The sequence below is a fragment of the Oncorhynchus kisutch genome, linkage group LG18, assembly GCF_002021735.2.
Source record: "Oncorhynchus kisutch isolate 150728-3 linkage group LG18, Okis_V2, whole genome shotgun sequence".
In the NCBI taxonomy this organism is placed as follows: domain Eukaryota; kingdom Metazoa; phylum Chordata; class Actinopteri; order Salmoniformes; family Salmonidae; genus Oncorhynchus; species Oncorhynchus kisutch.
The window spans coordinates 18,888,913-18,907,788 of record NC_034191.2 but is presented as its reverse complement, the minus strand read 5'-3'; the positions used below and the strand labels follow the sequence as shown (position 1 = coordinate 18,907,788).

Genomic DNA, 18,876 nt, shown 5'->3' with positions numbered 1-18,876 from the left:
TGACCCTTTATCCTCTCTATCCTCTAACCATGACCCTTTATCCTCTCTATCCTCTAACCATGACCCTTTATCCTCTCTATCCTCTCTATCCTCTAACCATGACCCTCTATCCTCTAACCATGACCCTTTATCCTCTCTATTCCTCTAACCATGACCCTTTATCCTCTCTATCCTAACTAACCATGACCCTTCATCCTCTAACCATGAACCTTTATCCTCTAACCATGACCCTTTATCCTCTCTTCCTCTAACCATGACCCTTTATCCTCTCTATCCTCTAACCATGACCCTTTATCCTCTCTATCCTCTAACCATGACCCTTTATCCTCTCTATCCTCTAACCATGACCCTTTATCCTCTCTATCCTCTAACCATGACCCTTTATCCTCTCTATCCTCTAACCATGACCCTTTATCCTCTCTATCCTCTAACCATGACCCTTTATCCTCTCTATCCTCTAACCATGACCCTTTATCCTCTCTATCCTCTAACCATGACCCTTTATCCTCTAACCATGACCCTTTATCCTCTCTATCCTCTAACCATGACCCTTTATCCTCTCTATCCTCTAACCATGACCCTTTATCCTCTCTATCCTCTAACCATGACCCTTTATACTCTCTATCCTCTAACCATGACCCTTTATCCTCTCTATCCTCTAACCATGACCCTTTATCCTCTCTATCCTCTAACCATGACCCTTTATCCTCTCTATCCTCTAACCATGACACTTTATCCTCTCTATCCTCTCTATCCTCTAACCATGACCCCCTTTATCCTCTCTATCCTCTAACCATGACCCTTTATCCTCTCTAATCCTCTAACCATGACCCTTTATCCTCTCTATCCTCTAACCATGACCCTTTATACTCTCTATCCTCTCTATCCTCGAACCATGACCCTTATCCTCTAACCATGACCCTTTATCCTCTCTATCCTCTAACCATGACCCTTTATCCTCTCTATTATATAACCATGACCATTTATCCTCTCTATCATATAACTAATCATGACCCTTCATCCTCTAACCATGACCCTTTATCCTCTCTAACCTCTAACCATGACCCTATATACTTTCTTTCCTCTAACCATGACCCTTTATACTCTCTAGTGCCTCTAAAACCATGACCCTTTATACTCTCTATCCTCATACCATGACACTTTATCCTCTAACCATGACCCTTTATACTCTCTATCTCTAACCATGACACTTTATCCTCTCTATCCTGTAACCATGACACTTTATTCCTCTCTATCCTCTAACCATGACCCTTTATCCTCTCTATCCTCTCTATCCTCTAACCATGACACTTTATCCTCTCTTTCCTCTAACCATGACCCTTTATCCTCTCTAATCCTCTAACCATGACCCTTTATCCTCTCTATCCTCTAACCATGACCCTTTATCCTCTCTAACCTCTAACCATGACCCTTTATCATCTCTAATCCTCTAACCATGACCCTTTTATCCTCTCTAATCCTCTAACCATGACCCTTTATACTCTCTATCCTCTCTATCCTCGAACCATGACCCTTTATCCTCTAACCATGACCCTTTATCCTCTCTATTATATTACCATGACCATTTATCCTCTCTATCATATAACTAATCATGACCCTTCATCCTCTAACCATGAACCTTTATCCTCTAACCATGACTCTTTATCCTCTTTCCTCCAACCGTGACCCTTTATCCTCTCTATCCTCTAACCATGACCCTTTATCCTCTCTATCCTCTAACCATGACCCTTTATCCTCTATCCTCTAACCATGACCCTTTATCCTCTCTATCCTCTAACCATGACCCTTTATTCCTCTCTATCCTCTAACCATGACCCTTTATCCTCTCTATCCTCTAACCATGACCCTTTATCCTCCTCTATCCTCTAACCATGACCCTTTATCCTCTCTATCCTCTAACCATGACCCTTTATCCTCTCTAATCCTCTAACCATGACCCTTTATACTCTCTATCCTCTAACCATGACACTTTATCCTCTAACCATGACCCTTTATACTCTCTGTCCTCTAACCATGAACACTTTATCCTCTCTATCCTCTAACCATGACCCTTTATACTCTCTATCCTCTAACCATGACACTTTATCCTCTCTATCCTCTAACCATGACCCCTTTATCCTCTAACCAATGACACTTTATCCTCTCTATCCTCTAATCATGACACTTTATCCTCTCTATCCTCTAACCATGACACTTTATCCTCTCTATCCTCTAACCATGACACTTTATCCTCTCTTCCTCTAACCATGACACTTTATCCTCTCTATCCTCTCTATCCTCTAACCATGACCCTTTATCCTCTCTTTCCTCTAAACCATGACCCTTTATCCTCTCTAATCCTCTAACCATGACCCTTTATCCTCTCTAATTCCTCTAACCATGACCCTTTATACTCTCTATCCTCTCTATCCTCGAACCATGACCCTTTATCCTCTAACCATGACCCTTTATCCTCTCTATCCTCTAACAATGACCCTACATCCTCTCTATTATATTACCATGACCATTTATCCTCTCTATCATATAACTAATCATGACCCTTCATCCTCTAACCATGAACCTTTATCCTCTCTATCCTCTAACCATGACCCTTTATCCTCTCTAACCTCTAACCATGACCCTATATACTTTCTTTCCTCTAACCATGACCCTTTATACTCTCTAATCCTCTAACCATGACCCTTTATACTCTCTATCCTCTAACCATGACACTTATCCTCTAACCATGACCCTTTATACTCTCTATCCTCTAACCATGACACTTTATCCTCTCTATCCTGTAACCATGACACTTTATCCTCTCTATCCTCTAACCATGACCCTTTATCCTCTCTATCCTCTCTATCCTCTAACCATGACACTTTATCCTCTCTTTCCTCTAACCATGACCCTTTATCCTCTCTAATCCTCTAACCATGACCCTTTATCCTCTCTATCCTCTAACCATGACCCTTTATCCTCTCTAAACCTCTAACCATGACCCTTTATCATCTCTAATCCTCTAACCATGACCCTTTATCCTCTCTAATCCTCTAACCATGACCCTTTATACTCTCTATCCTCTCTATCCTCGAACCATGACCCTTTATCCTCTAACCATGACCCTTTATCCTCTCTATTATATTACCATGACCATTTATCCTCTCTATCATATAACTAATCATGACCCTTCATCCTCTAACCATGAACCTTTATCCTCTAACCATGACTCTTTATCCTCTTTCCTCCAACCGTGACCCTTTATCCTCTCTATCCTCTAACCATGACCCTTTATCCTCTCTATCCTCTAACCATGACCCTTTATCCTCTATCCTCTAACCATGACCCTTTATCCTCTCTATCCTCTAACCATGACCCTTTATCCTCTCTATCCTCTAACCATGACCCTTTATCCTCTCTATCCTCTAACCATGACCCTTTATCCTCTCTATCCTCTAACCATGACCCTTTATCCTCTCTATCCTCTAACCATGACCCTTTATCCTCTCTAATCCTCTAACCATGACCCTTTATACTCTCTATCCTCTAACCATGACACTTTATCCTCTAACCATGACCCTTTATCCTCTATCCTCTAACCATGACCCTTTATCCTCTCTGTCCTCTAACCATGACACTTTATCCTCTCTATCCTCTAACCATGACCCTTTATACTCTCTATCCTCTAACCATGACACTTTATCCTCTCTATCCTCTAACCATGACACTTTATCCTCTCTATCCTCTAACCATGACCCTTTATCCTCTAACCATGACACTTTATCCTCTCTATCCTCTAATCATGACACTTTATCCTCTCTATCCTCTAACCATGACACTTTATCCTCTCTATCCTCTCTATCCTCTAACCATGACCCTTTATCCTCTCTTTCCTCTAACCATGACCCTTTATCCTCTCTAATCCTCTAACCATGACCCTTTATCCTCTCTAATCCTCTAACCATGACCCTTTATCCTCTCTATCCTCTCTATCCTCGAACCATGACCCTTTATCCTCTAACCATGACCCTTTATCCTCTCTATCCTCTAACAATGACCCTACATCCTCTCTATTATATTACCATGACCATTTATCCTCTCTATCATATAACTAATCATGACCCTTCATCCTCTAACCATGAACCTTTATCCTCTCTATCCTCTAACCATGACCCTTTATCCTCTCTAACCTCTAACCATGACCCTATATACTTTCTTTCCTCTAACCATGACCCTTTATACTCTCTAATCCTCTAACCATGACCCTTTATACTCTCTATCCTCTAACCATGACACTTTATCCTCTAACCATGACCCTTTATACTCTCTATCCTCTAACCATGACACTTTATCCTCTCTATCCTCTAACCATGACACTTTATCCTCTCTATCCTCTAACCATGACCCTTTATCCTCTCTATCCTCTCTATCCTCTAACCATGACACTTTATCCTCTCTTTCCTCTAACCATGACCCTTTATCCTCTCTAATCCTCTAACCATGACCCTTTATCCTCTCTAATCCTCTAACCATGACCCTTTATCCTCTCTAATCCTCTAACCATGACCCTTTATCCTCTCTATCCTCTCTATCCTCTAACCATGACCCTTTATCCTCTCTATCCTGTAACCATGACCCTTTATCCTCTCTAATCCTCTAACCATGACCCTTTATCCTCTCTAATCCTCTAACCATGACCCTTTATCCTCTCTATCCTCTCTATCCTCTAACCATGACCCTTTATCCTCTCTATCCTGTAACCATGACCCTTTATCCTCTCTAATCCTCTAACCATGACCCTTTATCCTCTCTAATCCTCTAACCATGACCCTTTATCCTCTAACCATGACCCTTTATCCTCTCTATCCTCTAACAATGACCCTACATCCTCTCTATTATATTACCATGACCATTTATCCTCTCTATCATATAACTAATCATGACCCTTCATCCTCTAACCATGACCCTTTATACTCTCTATCCTCTAACCATGACCCTTTATCCTCTCTATCCTTTAACCATGACCCTTTATACTCTCTATCCTCTAACCATGACCCTTTATCCTCTCTATCCTCTAACAATGACCCTACATCCTCTCTATTATATTACCATGACCATTTATCCTCTCTATCATATAACTAATCATGACCCTTCATCCTCTAACCATGAACCTTTATCCTCTCTATCCTCTAACCATGGCTCTTTATCCTCTTTCCTCCAACCGTGACCCTTTATCCTCTCTATCCTCTAACCATGACCCTATATACTTTCTTTCCTCTAACCACGACCCTTTATCCTCTCTATCCTCTAACCATGACACTTTATCCTCTCTAACCTCTAACCATGACCCTTTATCCTCTATTTCCTCTAACCATGACCCTTTATCCTCTCTTTCCTCTAACCATGACCCTTTATCCTCTCTATCCTCTAACCATGACCCTTTATCCTCTCTATCCTCTAACCATGACACTTTATCCTCTAGCAAACTATGACCTAACCCCAGCCTATCAATTATCTTTACATAACCCAACACATCTGGCATACACACTAGAGGTCCGTTTTCAGCCGATTACATTGCACTCCACGAGGAGACTGCGTGGCAGATTGACTTCCTGTTATACGAGTGCAGCAAGGAGCCAAGGTAAGGTGCTAGCTAGCATTAAACTTATCTTATAAAAAACAATCAATCTTAACATAACCACTAGTTAACTACAGATGGCTGATGACATTACTAGTTTATCTCGTTTGTCCTGCGTTCCATATAATTAATGCGGTGCCTGTTAATTTATCATTGAATCACAGCCTACTTCGCCAAACGGGTGATGTAACAAGCACATTCGCGAAAAAAGAACTGTCATTGCACCAATGTGCACCTAACCATAAACATCAATGCCATTCTTAAAATCAATACACAAGTATATATTTTTAAACCTGCATATTTAGTTAATATTGCCTGCTAACGTGAATTTATTTTAACTAGGGAAATTGTTTCACTTCTCTTAGGTACTGTGGAACAGATTCAGGGTATATGCAGCAGTTTGGGCCGCCTGGCTCGTTGAGAACTGCGAAGACTGTTTCTTCCTAACAAAGACAGCCAACTTTGCCAAACGGGGGATGATTTAACAAAAGCGCATTTGCGAAAAAAGCACAATCGTTGCATGAATGTACCTAACCATAAACATCAATGCCTTTCTTAAAATCAATACACAGATTTTTAAATCTGCATATTTATTTAGTTAAAATAAATTAATGTTAGCAGGCCATATATGTATCTGTATATGCAACAGTTTGGGCCGCCTGGCTCGTTGCGAACTAATTTGCCAGAATTTTACATAATTATGACATAACATTGAAGGTTGTGCAATGTAACAGCGATATTTAGACTTATGGATGCCACCCGTTAGACAAAATACGGAACGGTTCACTTTTATTTTAGACTAAATAGAAGGTATTTACGTATTATATTAAGTTGTAATAAAAGTGTTCATTGTTTATTCAGTATTGTTGTAATTGTCATTATTACAAATATATAAAATCGTCCGATTAATCAGTATCGGCTTTTTTTGGTGTCCAAATAAATCGGTATCGGTATCAGCGTTGAAAAATCATAATCGGTCGACCTCTAGTACACACATCTAAGTGTTCCGTATTTCTAAACCTTCCTTGTTACCTACTGACTGACTTCCTAAAGTTCTGTTATAAAACCTGAACTATCTTCACTGATTGGTTGAGGCAATGGCTAACACGTTAGCAGACTGTGTGTGTGTGTGTGTGTTTGTGTCTCACCCTCCCAGGACTGTTCAGAGCGGTTGGGGGTGTTGCAGTAGCCATACGCCTCAGTGATGGGGTCTGGATCAGGATCCTCTGTGTGGGGGACAGGGATCACTCTCTTCCTGCTTTTCCCTTGGCCCTGGCCTTGACCCTGGTGGGGCCGCTCCTCACCCATGGGCGTAGTGGGGATTAGGTGGACTGGAGAGAGATGGGGGGGGGGGGGGTATAAACATTTTCATATTACTTTAACTTCTTATGGGCCAACATCCAATGAAATTGCAGAGAGCAAAATTCAAACTACAGAATTATAAATATTTAACTTTCATAACATCACAAGTGTAATACATCAAAATAAAGCTTAACTTCTTGTTAGAGGAAGCCCTCGGAACTGCATTCTGGGAGGATTTCGCCTTATAATAAAAATGACAACTATTGAAAACAGTGTTAGGCTGAATTCTTTTTCTTGGGATGGTTTGTCCTCTGGGTTTCGCCTGCCGTATCAGTTCTGTTATACTCACAGACATAATTTCAACAGTTGTAGAAACTTTATATCCTAGTTGAGTAACAGGCAGTTTACATTGGGTACGCTTTTCATCCAGACGTGAAAATAATGCCCCCTATGCAAGAGAGGTTAATGGGTCAACTCCTCAATGTTTGACAGATTGTGAGGGAGAAAGAGACTGAATGAAATAGCAGAGAATGAAGGATTGAGTGAGAGAGAAGTATAGCGAGAGAGAAGTATAGCGAGAGAGAAGTATAGCGAGAGAGAAGGATAGCGAGAGAGAAGTATAGCGAGAGAGAAGGATAGCGAGAGAGAAGGATAGCGAGAGAGAGAAGTATCGAGAGAGAAGTGTAGCGAGAGAGAAGTATAGAGAGAGAGAAGTATAGAGAGAGAGAAGTATAGCGAGAGAGAAGTATAGAGAGAGAGAAGTATAGCGAGAGAGACACCACTGACATCCATTGCTCAAAGGACCCTCCTTTATTAAGGTATATAGTCAATTAACCTCCCCTCAGCCCAGCCTCCCTCTCAGCCCCGTCAGCCCATCATGTTCCCAGCCTCCTCCTCAGCCCCCTGTCAGCCCATCATGTTCCCAGCCTCCTCCTCAGCCCCCTGTCAGACCATCATGTTCCCAGCCTCCTCCTCAGCCCCCTGTCAGCCCATCATGTTCCCAGCCTCCTCCTCAGCCCCCTGTCAGCCCATCATGTTCCCAGCCTCCTCCTCAGCCCCCTGTCAGCCCATCATGTTCCCAGCCTCCTCCTCAGCCCCCTGTCAGCCCATCATGTTCCCAGCCTCCTCCTCAGCCCCTTGTCAGCCCATCATGTTCCCAGCTTCAGCCCAGCCTCCTCCTCAGTCCAGCCTCCCCTCAGCCCCCTCCTCAATCCCCTGTCAGCCCAGCCTCCTCCTCAGCCCCCTGTCAGCCCATCATGTTCCCAGCCTCCTCCTCAGTCCAGCCTCAGCCCATCCTGTCTCCAGCTTCAGCCCAGTCTCCTCTTCAGTCCAGCCTCCCCTCAGCCCAGCCTCAGCCCCTCATGTCCCCAGCCTCACCTTCAGCCCAACCTCAGCGCCGGCCCAGCCTCCCCGAGCTTTAGCCAAACCTCAGCCCAGCTCATCTACATGTGAACAGCAGTAGAACCCTGTACAGAACCCCTCACCAATAACCCAGGGTTGCCTTGACAACCATTGACCTGTGACCCCAAGGCCAGGCGGCCCGAGAGCGGTGTGGGAACCACTGCAGTCCCATTCAGAAACACAGGATCCTGGGAAGAAGTTGAAACGCAATGCCCTCCTGACAATACTCACTACCCCGCACACACATAGACACACACACACACTTATCTCAGAAACCCTGGTTGTCCTGAAGCACGGCGGTGGAGTAGGTAAATATTACATATCTTTGCAAAGAGAGACAAAGCAAGACACTTTCTAACTATAAAAGGAGAGAGGCCCTTTCATTCCTATGACAACCTTTAAATTAACTAGCCTAAATAGAAGCCACACTATCTTAAAGTGAGGGCATCCATATTAACCCCAAACAGTACATCTCCCGAGTACAGCAACCCTCCAGAGTAGAGTGGAAACAGGAAAGACATTTGAAGCTATAAAAACAGTGTAACCATCACAATGAAAAATAGACTTGTCGAATTGCACTAACGTTCAAAAGTTTGGGATCACTTAGAAATGTCCTTGTTTTTGAAAGAAAAGCACATTTTCTGTCCATTAAAATAACATCAAATTAATCAGAAATACAGTGTAGACATTGTTAATGTTGTAAATGACTATTGTAGCTGGAAACAGCTGATTTTTTTTATGGAAGCAACCATCACTCCTGTGTTCCAATGGCACATTGTGTTAGCTAATCCAGGTTTATCATTTTAAAAGGCTAATTGATCATTAGAAAACCCTTTTGCAATTATGTTAGTACAGCTGAAAACTTGTTCTGATTAAAGAATTCCAGGAGAAAGGTCTTTGTTTCTGGCCATTTTGAGCCTGTAATCAAACACACAAATGCTGATGCTCCAGATACTCAGCTAGTCTAAAGAAGGCCAGTTGTATTGCTTCTTTAATCAGAACAAGTTTTCAGCTGTGCTAACATAATTGCAAAAGGGTTTTCTAATGATCAATTAGCTTTTTAAAATGATAAACTTGATTTAGCTAACACAACATGCAATTGGTACCCAGGAGTGATGGTTGCTGATAATGGGCCTCTGTACGCCTATGTAGATATTCCATAAAATAAATCTGCAGTTCCCAGCTACAACACTCATTTACAACATTAACAATGTCTACACTGTATTTCTGATCAATTTTATTTTAATGGACAAAAAATGTGCTTTTCTTTCAAAAACAAGGAAATGTATACGTGACCCCAAACTTTTGAATGGTAGTGTATAGAGTATAGACTCACTGGTCAGTTAACATCAGTAAAGATGGTTAGTTAACATCAGTATACTCAGTGGTCAGTTAGCATCAGTATAGACGGTCAGTTAGCATCAGTTTAGACTCACTGTTCACTTAGCATCAGCGTAGACGGTCGGGAAACATCAGTATAGACTCACTGGTCAGTTAGCATCAGTATAGATTGTCAGTTAGCATCAGTATAGACTCACCGGTCAGTCAGCATCAGTATCGACTCACTGTTCAGTTAGCATCAGCATAGACAAACAGTTAACATCAGTATCGACTCACTGTTCAGTTAGCATCAGCATAGGCGGTCAGTTAACATTAGTATAGACTCACTGGTCAGTTAGCACCAGTATAGACGGTCAGTTAGCATCAGTATAGACTCACTGGTCAGTCAACATCAGTTTAGACTCACCGGTCAGTTAGCATCAGTATAGACTCACTGTTCAGTTAGCATCAGCATAGACGGTCAGTTAACATCACTATAGACTGACTGATCAATTAGCATCAGTATAGACTGCCAGTTAACATCAGTATAGACTCACTGGTAAGTCAGCATCAGTATAGACTCACTGGTCAGTTAGCAAAAGTATTGACGGTCAGTTAGCATCAGTATCATTGTTCAGTTAGCATCAACATAGACAGTCAGTTAACATCAGTACCGACTCACTGGTCAGTTAGCATCAGCATAGATGGTCAGTTAACATCAGTATAGACTCAGTGGTCAGTTAGCATCAGTATAGACAGTCAGTTAGCATCAGTATAGATTCACTGGTCAGTCAGCATCAGTATAGACTCACTGATCAGTTAGCATCAGCATAGACGGTCAGTTAACATCAGTATAGACTCACTGGTCAGTTAGCATCAGTATAGATGGTCATTGGCATCAGTAACATTCTTTGTTTCACGGAAACATGGTTCACTCAAGACACGCTATCGGAGTCGGTACAGTCACCTGGATTCTTCACGCATCGTCCCGACAGGAACAAGCATCTCTCTGGTAAGAAGAAGGGCGGGGATGGATGCCTTATGATTAACGAGACGTGGTGTGATCATAACAACATAGAGGAACTCAAATCCTTTTGGTCACCTGACTTAGAATTCCTCACAATCAAATGCCGACCGCATTATCTACCAAGAGAATTCTCTTCGATCATAATCAAAGTGGTGTTATATTCCCCCACAAGCAGACACATCGACGGCCCCATTTGACTCTATGTAAACTACATATCCTGAGGCTGCATTTATTGTAGCTGGGGATTTTAACAAGGCTAATCTGAAAACAAGGCTCCCTAAATTTTATCAGCAATATCGATTGTGCGACCCGGGCTGGCAAAACCCTGGATCATTGTTATTCTAACTTCCGCGACGCGTATAAGGCCCTCTCCCGCCCTCCTTTCGGAACAGCTGACCACGACTCCCAGCCTATAGACAGAAACTAAAACAGGAAGCACCCGTGCTCAGGTCTGTTCAATGCTGATCCGACCAATCGGATTCCACGCTTCAAGATTGCTTCGATCACGTGGACTGGGATATGTTCCGCATAGCGTCAAACAACAATGAGTAAAACATGAGTAAAACATTTAAAAGATGAATACGCTGATTCGGTGAGTGAGTTTATTAGCAAGCGCATCGGTGATGTTGTACCCACAGCGTCTATTAAAACATTCCCAAACCAGAAACCGTGGATTGATGGCAGCATTTACGCAAAACTGAAAGCGCGAACCACTGCTTTTAACCAGGGCAAGGTGACCGGAAACATGACCGAATACAAACAGTGTAGCTATTCCCTCCGCAAGGCAATCAAACAAGCTAAGCATCAGTATAGAGACAAAGTAGAGTCGCAGTTCAACGGCTCAGACACGAGAGTTATGTGGCAGGGTCTACAGTCAATCACAGACTACAAAAGAAAAACCAGCCCTGTCGCGGACCACGATGTCTTGCTCCCAGACAGACTAAACAACTTCTTTGCTCGCGTTGAGGACAATACATCGTCACTGACACGGCCCGCTACCAAAACCTGCGGGCTCTCCTTCACTGCAGCCAACATGAGTAAAACACTGCACCCTCGCAAGGCTGCAGGCCCAGACGGCATCCCCAGCCTCGTCCTCAGAGCATGAGCAGACCAGCTGGCTGGTGTGTTTACGGACATATTCAATCAATCCTTATCCCAGTCTGCTGTCCCCACATGCTTAAAGAGGGCCACCATTGTTCATGTTCCCAAGAAAGCTAAGGTAACTGAGCTAAATGACTAACGCCCCGTAGCACTCACCTTCGTCATCATGAAGTGCTTTGAGAGACTAGTCAAGGACCATATCACCTGCACCCTACCTGACACCCTAGACCCACTCCAATTTGCTTACCGCCCCAATAGGTCCACAGACGACGCAATCGCAATCACACTGCACACTGCCCTAACCCATCTGGACAAGAGGAATACCTGTGTAAGAATGCTGTTCATCGACTACAGTTCAGCATTTAACACCCTGGGTCTCGACCCCGCTCTGTGCAACTGGGTCCTGGACTTCCTGACAGGCCGCCCCCAGGTGGTGAGGGTAGGTAACAACATCTCCACCCTGCTGATCCTCAACACTGGTGCCCCACAGAAGTGCATTCTCAGCCCTCTCCTGTACTCCCTGTTCACCCATGACTGCGTGGCCATGCACGCCTCCAACTCAATCATCAAGTTTGCAGACGACACTACAGTGGTAGGCTTGATTACCAACAACGACGAGACGGCCTACAGGGAGGAGGTGAGGGTCCTTGGAATGTGGTGCCAGGAAAATAACCTCACGGGACCGAGACTGAAAAACAGCTTCTATCTCAAGGCCATCAGACTGTTAAACAGCCATCACTAGCATTGAGTGGCTGCTGCCAACATACTGACTCAACTCTAGCCACTTTTATAATGGAAAAATGTATGTAATAAATGTATCACTAGCCACTTTAAACAATGCCACTTTATATAATGTTTACCCTACATTATTCATCTCATATGTATATACTGTACTCAATACCATCTACTGCAGCTTGCCTTTGTCGTTCGGCCATCACTCATTCATATATTTTTATGTACATATTCATTCCTTTACACTTGTGTGTATTAGGTAGCTGATGTGAAATTATTAGGTTAGATTACTTGTTAGATATTACTGCATGGTCAGAACTAGAAGCACAAGCATTTCGCTACACTCGCATTAACATCTGCTAACCATGTGTATGTGACAGATAACATTTTATTTTATTTGTATAGACTCACCGGTCAGTTAGCATCCGTATAGACTAACCGGTCAGTTAGCATCCGTATAGACTCACTGATCAGTTAGCATCAGTATAGACTCACCGGTCAGTTAGCATTAGTATAAACTCACTGATCGGTCAGTTAGTATCAGTATAGACTCACCAGTCAGTTAGTATCAGTACAGACTCACCAGTCAGTTAGTATCAGTAGACTCACCGGTGATGAAGGAAAGGAGGAGGAAGTGTATTCTGAGATCTGCTCACTGGGTAGAGGGGAAGACACACACTGGAACCCATTCACTGAACTGGTCCCCTCTCCCTGCACACACACACTCACCGACAAACACACACGCCTGCGCACTCGGCAGACCCATGGCCCCATTACAGGCCTGCTCACTGCCCTGGTCTGCCACAGTCGCTCATACAAAGGGCCTTTTGTAACGGACTACCCACACTATGTAAGAGCACACATACTGAAGAAACACGCAAGCCACACAAGCCCAGGGCATCAACGCCAACTCACACACCCGCAAACACACAGAGTTGTGTACAAGCTTGGAGCACGAACACACACACAAACACATACACACACAGGGTACCAAAGCAACACACATGCAAGCCTACAGTACGTACACAACATCAGGGGGCCAGGTCTAAGTAACAACTAGCTAGCCTTAAGAAATGTACAGCAGGGCCAGTAATTAGGGGAAGAGCAGGTAGTTCTGACTGTATGCATTGGCTGAGAGTTGAAAAAGCTGCTACAGTAAACCTAAACACACAGGATGGACCGTGAATGACCTTCCTCCTTCTCTTCCTCCATCTCTCCCACCAGAGAAAGAAAAAAGGGACATTTCCAAATGGTGATGGATAGAGAAAGAGGGAGGGAGAGGAATAGGGAGAGGAATAGGGAGAGGAATAGGGAGAAAGGTATCTAGAATAAACATAATGTGTGGCCTTGGCAGTCAAAACCATCCATCCTGGAAAAGAGTAGCATCCTAATGCTCAACCCACACATTTAATTAAGCCCCAGTGTTAGTGATACCGTGCTAAAACAACACCAGATATACTGTAATTCGGGGGGTGGGTATCATTTTACCACCACATCTCAGTCATAGTCAGTATCAGCAAAGTCAGTGCTAGTGTAGGTGTTAGTTCACAAACTGCAATTCCTCTCAGCCTACTGGACTTGGACTGTCTGCATTTCAAATTAACCTTACAAAACATACTTTTATAATACCACTGCCACGACGAACACCACACACCACTGCCACGACGAACACCACACACCACTGCCACGACGAACACCACACACCACTGCCACGACGAACACCACACGCCACTGCCACGACGAACACCACACGCCACTGCCACGACGAACACCACACGCCACTGCCACAACGAACACCACACACTACTGCCACGACGAACACCACACACTACTGCCACGACCAACACCACACACCACTGCCACGACCAACCCAACACACCACTGACACGACCAATATCACACACCACTGCCACGACCAATACCACACAACCACGACTAATAACATACACTACTGCCACGACAAATACCACACACTACTTACACGACCAATACCACACTACTGCCACAACCAATACCACACACTACTTACACAACCAATACCACACACTACTGCCACAACCAATACCACACACTACTGCCACAACCAATACCACACACTACTGCCACAACCAATACCACACACACTACTGCCACAACCAATACCACACACTACTGCCACAACCAATACCACACACTACTGCCACGACCAATACCACACACTACTGCTATGACAAATATCACACACCACTGCCACGACCAATACCACACACTTTCCTATATTCCTGTATCTATACTTTCCTATATTCCTGTATATATATACTTTCCTATATCACTGCTGATGTTATCGTGTCCCCCTCTCTTCATGACTTTATCTCCTCTTCCATTCCCTCTCCTGTCATCTCTCTCTTTCCTCTCTTCTATCTCTCTCTCCAGCTGTTTTTAATCCCCTCCTTCTCCATCCTCTGTTCCACTATGCATCACACCTCTCTTCCTGTGGGACTCCCGGCCGCTTGTCAAACAGTTGTCATGGTGACCCCGGTCCAGGCAGTGTCAGAGTCACGGCAAACCATCTGTCATTGCCTGTCTGGATCACACACCATAATCAAACAGGTTTCAGAAAACAAAATTGAAAGCCATGCTTCAATACACTGGCTTGTTTCCCCAATGTTCAAATAAAGAAATATGGAGGGAGTGAGTGAGTCAGGTAAGGCAGGAGGAAAAGGAAAAGTGAGAGAAGAAGCATAAGAAAGAACAGACCAAAACAGAAAGATAAGAGTCAGAGACTAAAATAGAAAAAGAGAGAGATGAGGGAGGGAAAGTGGAGGAGAAAGAGGGATGACAATCAATGAAACATGAAGTGCTGTTGTCCCACTGGACCTTTCCCTGGCTCCTTGGCTGTACTAGAGGATAATGACCTGCAGGCTGATGAATAAGTTATGACAGCCTCTCTCCAACACACAGACAACCTACAGATCACATGACAGGGAAGGAAAGGACGCGAACACAGACCATACTTTGATTTTGTAAATATCATGTTCTCCTCAAGTGATTGACAACTACATCAAGAGTCAAGACACAAGCTCAATGACAAAGTAAGGGACCCGTACGAGCCTAGCATATGCATGTGTGACATGCACACACACACACACACACACACACACACACACACACACACACACACACACACTATGGTAACAATTACAGTGGGATTTAATGTTTTATTGCCTTTTGTTTTTGCTAAAGGAGAAGATTGGAGGGCAGGAGCAGAGAATGGTTTTAAGTAGTGGCATTAAAGTTACTTCATCCTATAATCCCCCTCAGACAGACACATCTGCCTTTGAGGGAGAGAGAGATGGCAGCAGGGTCCCAGAGTTCACACATTCACACATTCTCAATGCAGTTAAGACACACACTCACAGTCATTTTTTTTCTCATTTTGTCTGTCATAGTTGTAGTGTACCTATGATGAAAATTACAGGCCTCTCATCTTTTTAAGTGGGAGAACTTGCACAATTGGTGGCTGACTAAATACTGTGTTGCCCCACTATATGTTATAATATGAGTTTACATATTGAACCTGTGTAGCTGTACTGTACTAGATGGTCACTGTTCAAAAAGTAATACAGGGGAAGGAGCCTAAAAGAGGCGTTGAGACGGAGCCGGGGGGATTTTCTGGCAAATGCACAGCCCAAAACGCTATATCTGCAGCACTGGGTTGCACAGTAATCCGGTGTGTGTGTGTGTGTGTGTGGTGTGTGAGTGTGGTGTGTGTGAGGGAGGGAGAGCAAGATGGATATTGAGTCCGTATTTGATCTGATAATACATGTTTGTCCAGACAAGAACTAATCCTAGTGAAAAACACTTCATTACAGTCTGACATGGGTTTCAGGAACCCAGAATAATCAACATAATCTGGGACAAAGATTTTTCCGCCAAATATGGATGTTACTTTTGCAGCTCAATAATATCCTCCAGTCTAGCCTACATTTGAATGATAGTCTTTTCACATAACAGCTAAAGAACTATTCTTCCCATCCACCGACAGTAAGAGTCTTCCGTATCTAATCGACAGGGCCGGTTTCCTTGTATTTACTGGCATCGAGGACACTGTGTCTGGACTATGCACAGGGGAGATGGTGTACAATGACCTAACGGTGGCGGAGGCCATTTTCTACCGGCCATTCCACAGCAGACACGTCATAGGAAGAACACTTAAGAGTATCTCGGGGTATCATAGTGGATAGGTCTCGTCTACATAGAGAATGTCTCTAGAGGACCTGTCTTTTTCCATGTCACTGGGTCCCTTGGAGAACAAAAAACAAGTGGCCAGATGTAATACACACACACCACGTGATCATACACAAACACACCTGGATATACACACCAAGCGCTCGTACACAAATTACAACCACAAATAATGGCAGAGGTAGAGACAGTACACAAACTTACAGAATTGGAGGCTGAGACTCACGATGGCCAGCACTGCCCCCACCACCACCAGGAGGATGAAGAGGTTTCTAGCCAGCATCCTGACATGTGATTGGTCAGTCTCCCTGTCAGTCAGCCACCCACACCTTGCCCCATTCCTGCTGTCTGAATAGACACAACAAAGACAAGCAACATTATGAAACAAACATGTCTTTAACAGGCCTCTAAACCAAAAACGTTTCTGCACACAATGGAAAACAAGTTTGTACCATTTTCCACTATACATCCTGCCTTCTATAAATAGACCCATGAGAGAGCATGGATCTAGGATCTAGGAACCATCAGGGAGGGAAAGGAAGAAAGAAAATGTGTTTTTTTAAACTACCATTTACGTCAGTTATACACAACGCAACCCTGCTATTAGACAGACTAAAAATAAGAGCATGGCTAGATGAGGTAAAAGGGTGCCTCAATCAGAATCCTCAATCACCTCCCTCAGAAATTGCCTACATGACTGAGATGTTCTCTCAAGTCATGTTCATTATAAGGTTTATATTTGGACGTAGAGAGTTCAAAACGTGGTAAACCAAACTGTCTCCAAAATATTTTTGCTTTTCAATGTATAAATGTTTATATGTAACCAGCCTGTATGTACAGTATCTTAACGTGGTGAAACTCTTCTGTAGAAGTCCTGTCGTGCTTACTGCTACATTGTAGTAGGCTACTATCGAGGAGATACTATTTCATGATGATTGTAGTAGGCTACTAGCGAGGAGATACTATTTCATGATGATTGCACTAATTAAAACAATGTTGACGCATTGTGACAGTTTGTCTGTTCGCCTCGACTACAATGCTATGCTGACCAGCTGCAAGGGAAGGAATTGTTTGGTAGCTAGCGAACTGGCTAACTGTAGCTAGATCATCTTGTTATAGCTAACACATCAGTACTACCGGTATAATAGTTAAAGTTACCGCTTGTAAAGATAAATATGCGGTAATAAACTTGTATTTTGTTCGCGGAATCTACCGTAATAACGTTGTTATTACAAAACGCTAAGCCTTTGTTTACAATGTACCTACTCAACACAGAGTCGTGGGAACAAGCTAAGTAGCTAAACTGACTAACTAACATATTGCTTGCTGGTCGTTTATCTTGGAGCATCTTACCCGGTAGTCTCAATCAGAAATGGAATCCACCCGGCGCCGTGCTGGCTTGTACTCTTCTAGACTCCCTAGCGATGTGCTGGCTGTCCTGTGTCCTGCCGGGGGACTCCACCGTGCTGCGCTAGCCTCCTACTGTAGGTTCAGATGCAACTGAAATGTAATGGCTCGCTGCGCCGTCTCCCGGAAAACCTTCGCTATGCATTCGATTGCATCCCTCTTCTTTTGTCTTGCATCTCCACAATTCCGGTGTGAGACGTGGAGGACATCCGGGTTAACCTGCCATCAACATGATTCTATGGCGATCAACCGATATGATGTTGTGATAAAAAAAAAAAAGTTATACAATTGCATCAAAATAGGAATCATTTTGGAGAGAAACAGCTTGATCGTTCATGTTCCCGCCACATGCATCTACTTATACTAGTCCTAAAAATAAGTCAATGATTTTGATGATGATGATGTAGAAGAGGTGATCCCCCTGGCTGATGAAGAAAGGAGGGAAGTGAAGACAGATGAGAGGGGGAGAAGAAAAGCAGCAAGAACCTCAAGGGAAGAAGAGAATGCTGGGAAGTTGTTAGAAATGAACACACACAAACTAACAGAGAGAAAGACAACAACCCATATTTATGTAGATTTATTTTCCATTTTGTACTTTAACTGTTGGCACATCGTTATAACACAATACATGGCCATAATATGACATTTGAAATGTCTCTATTCCTCTGAAAGTTTGTGAGTGTGTAATGTTTATTTTACTTGTGTTTATTATCTATTTCACTTA

At 43.4% G+C, this 18,876-nt stretch overlaps 1 protein-coding gene across 1 annotated transcript in view; it reads right to left on the bottom strand.

The window, feature by feature from the left end:
• Positions 1–18,384, bottom strand: part of LOC109909259 (2-phosphoxylose phosphatase 1) — a 45,276-nt gene extending 26,892 nt beyond the window's left edge. The window contains exons 1-3 of the mRNA XM_020508322.2: positions 18,099–18,384; positions 16,950–17,093; positions 6,787–6,969 (exon numbers count right to left, since the gene is read on the bottom strand). Coding sequence (XP_020363911.1) covers positions 6,787–6,969; positions 16,950–17,028 — 262 coding nt within the window. The 5' untranslated portion in view covers positions 17,029–17,093; positions 18,099–18,384. The remainder of the gene's footprint in view (positions 1–6,786; positions 6,970–16,949; positions 17,094–18,098) is intronic.
• Positions 18,385–18,876: the final 492 nt, after the last annotated feature.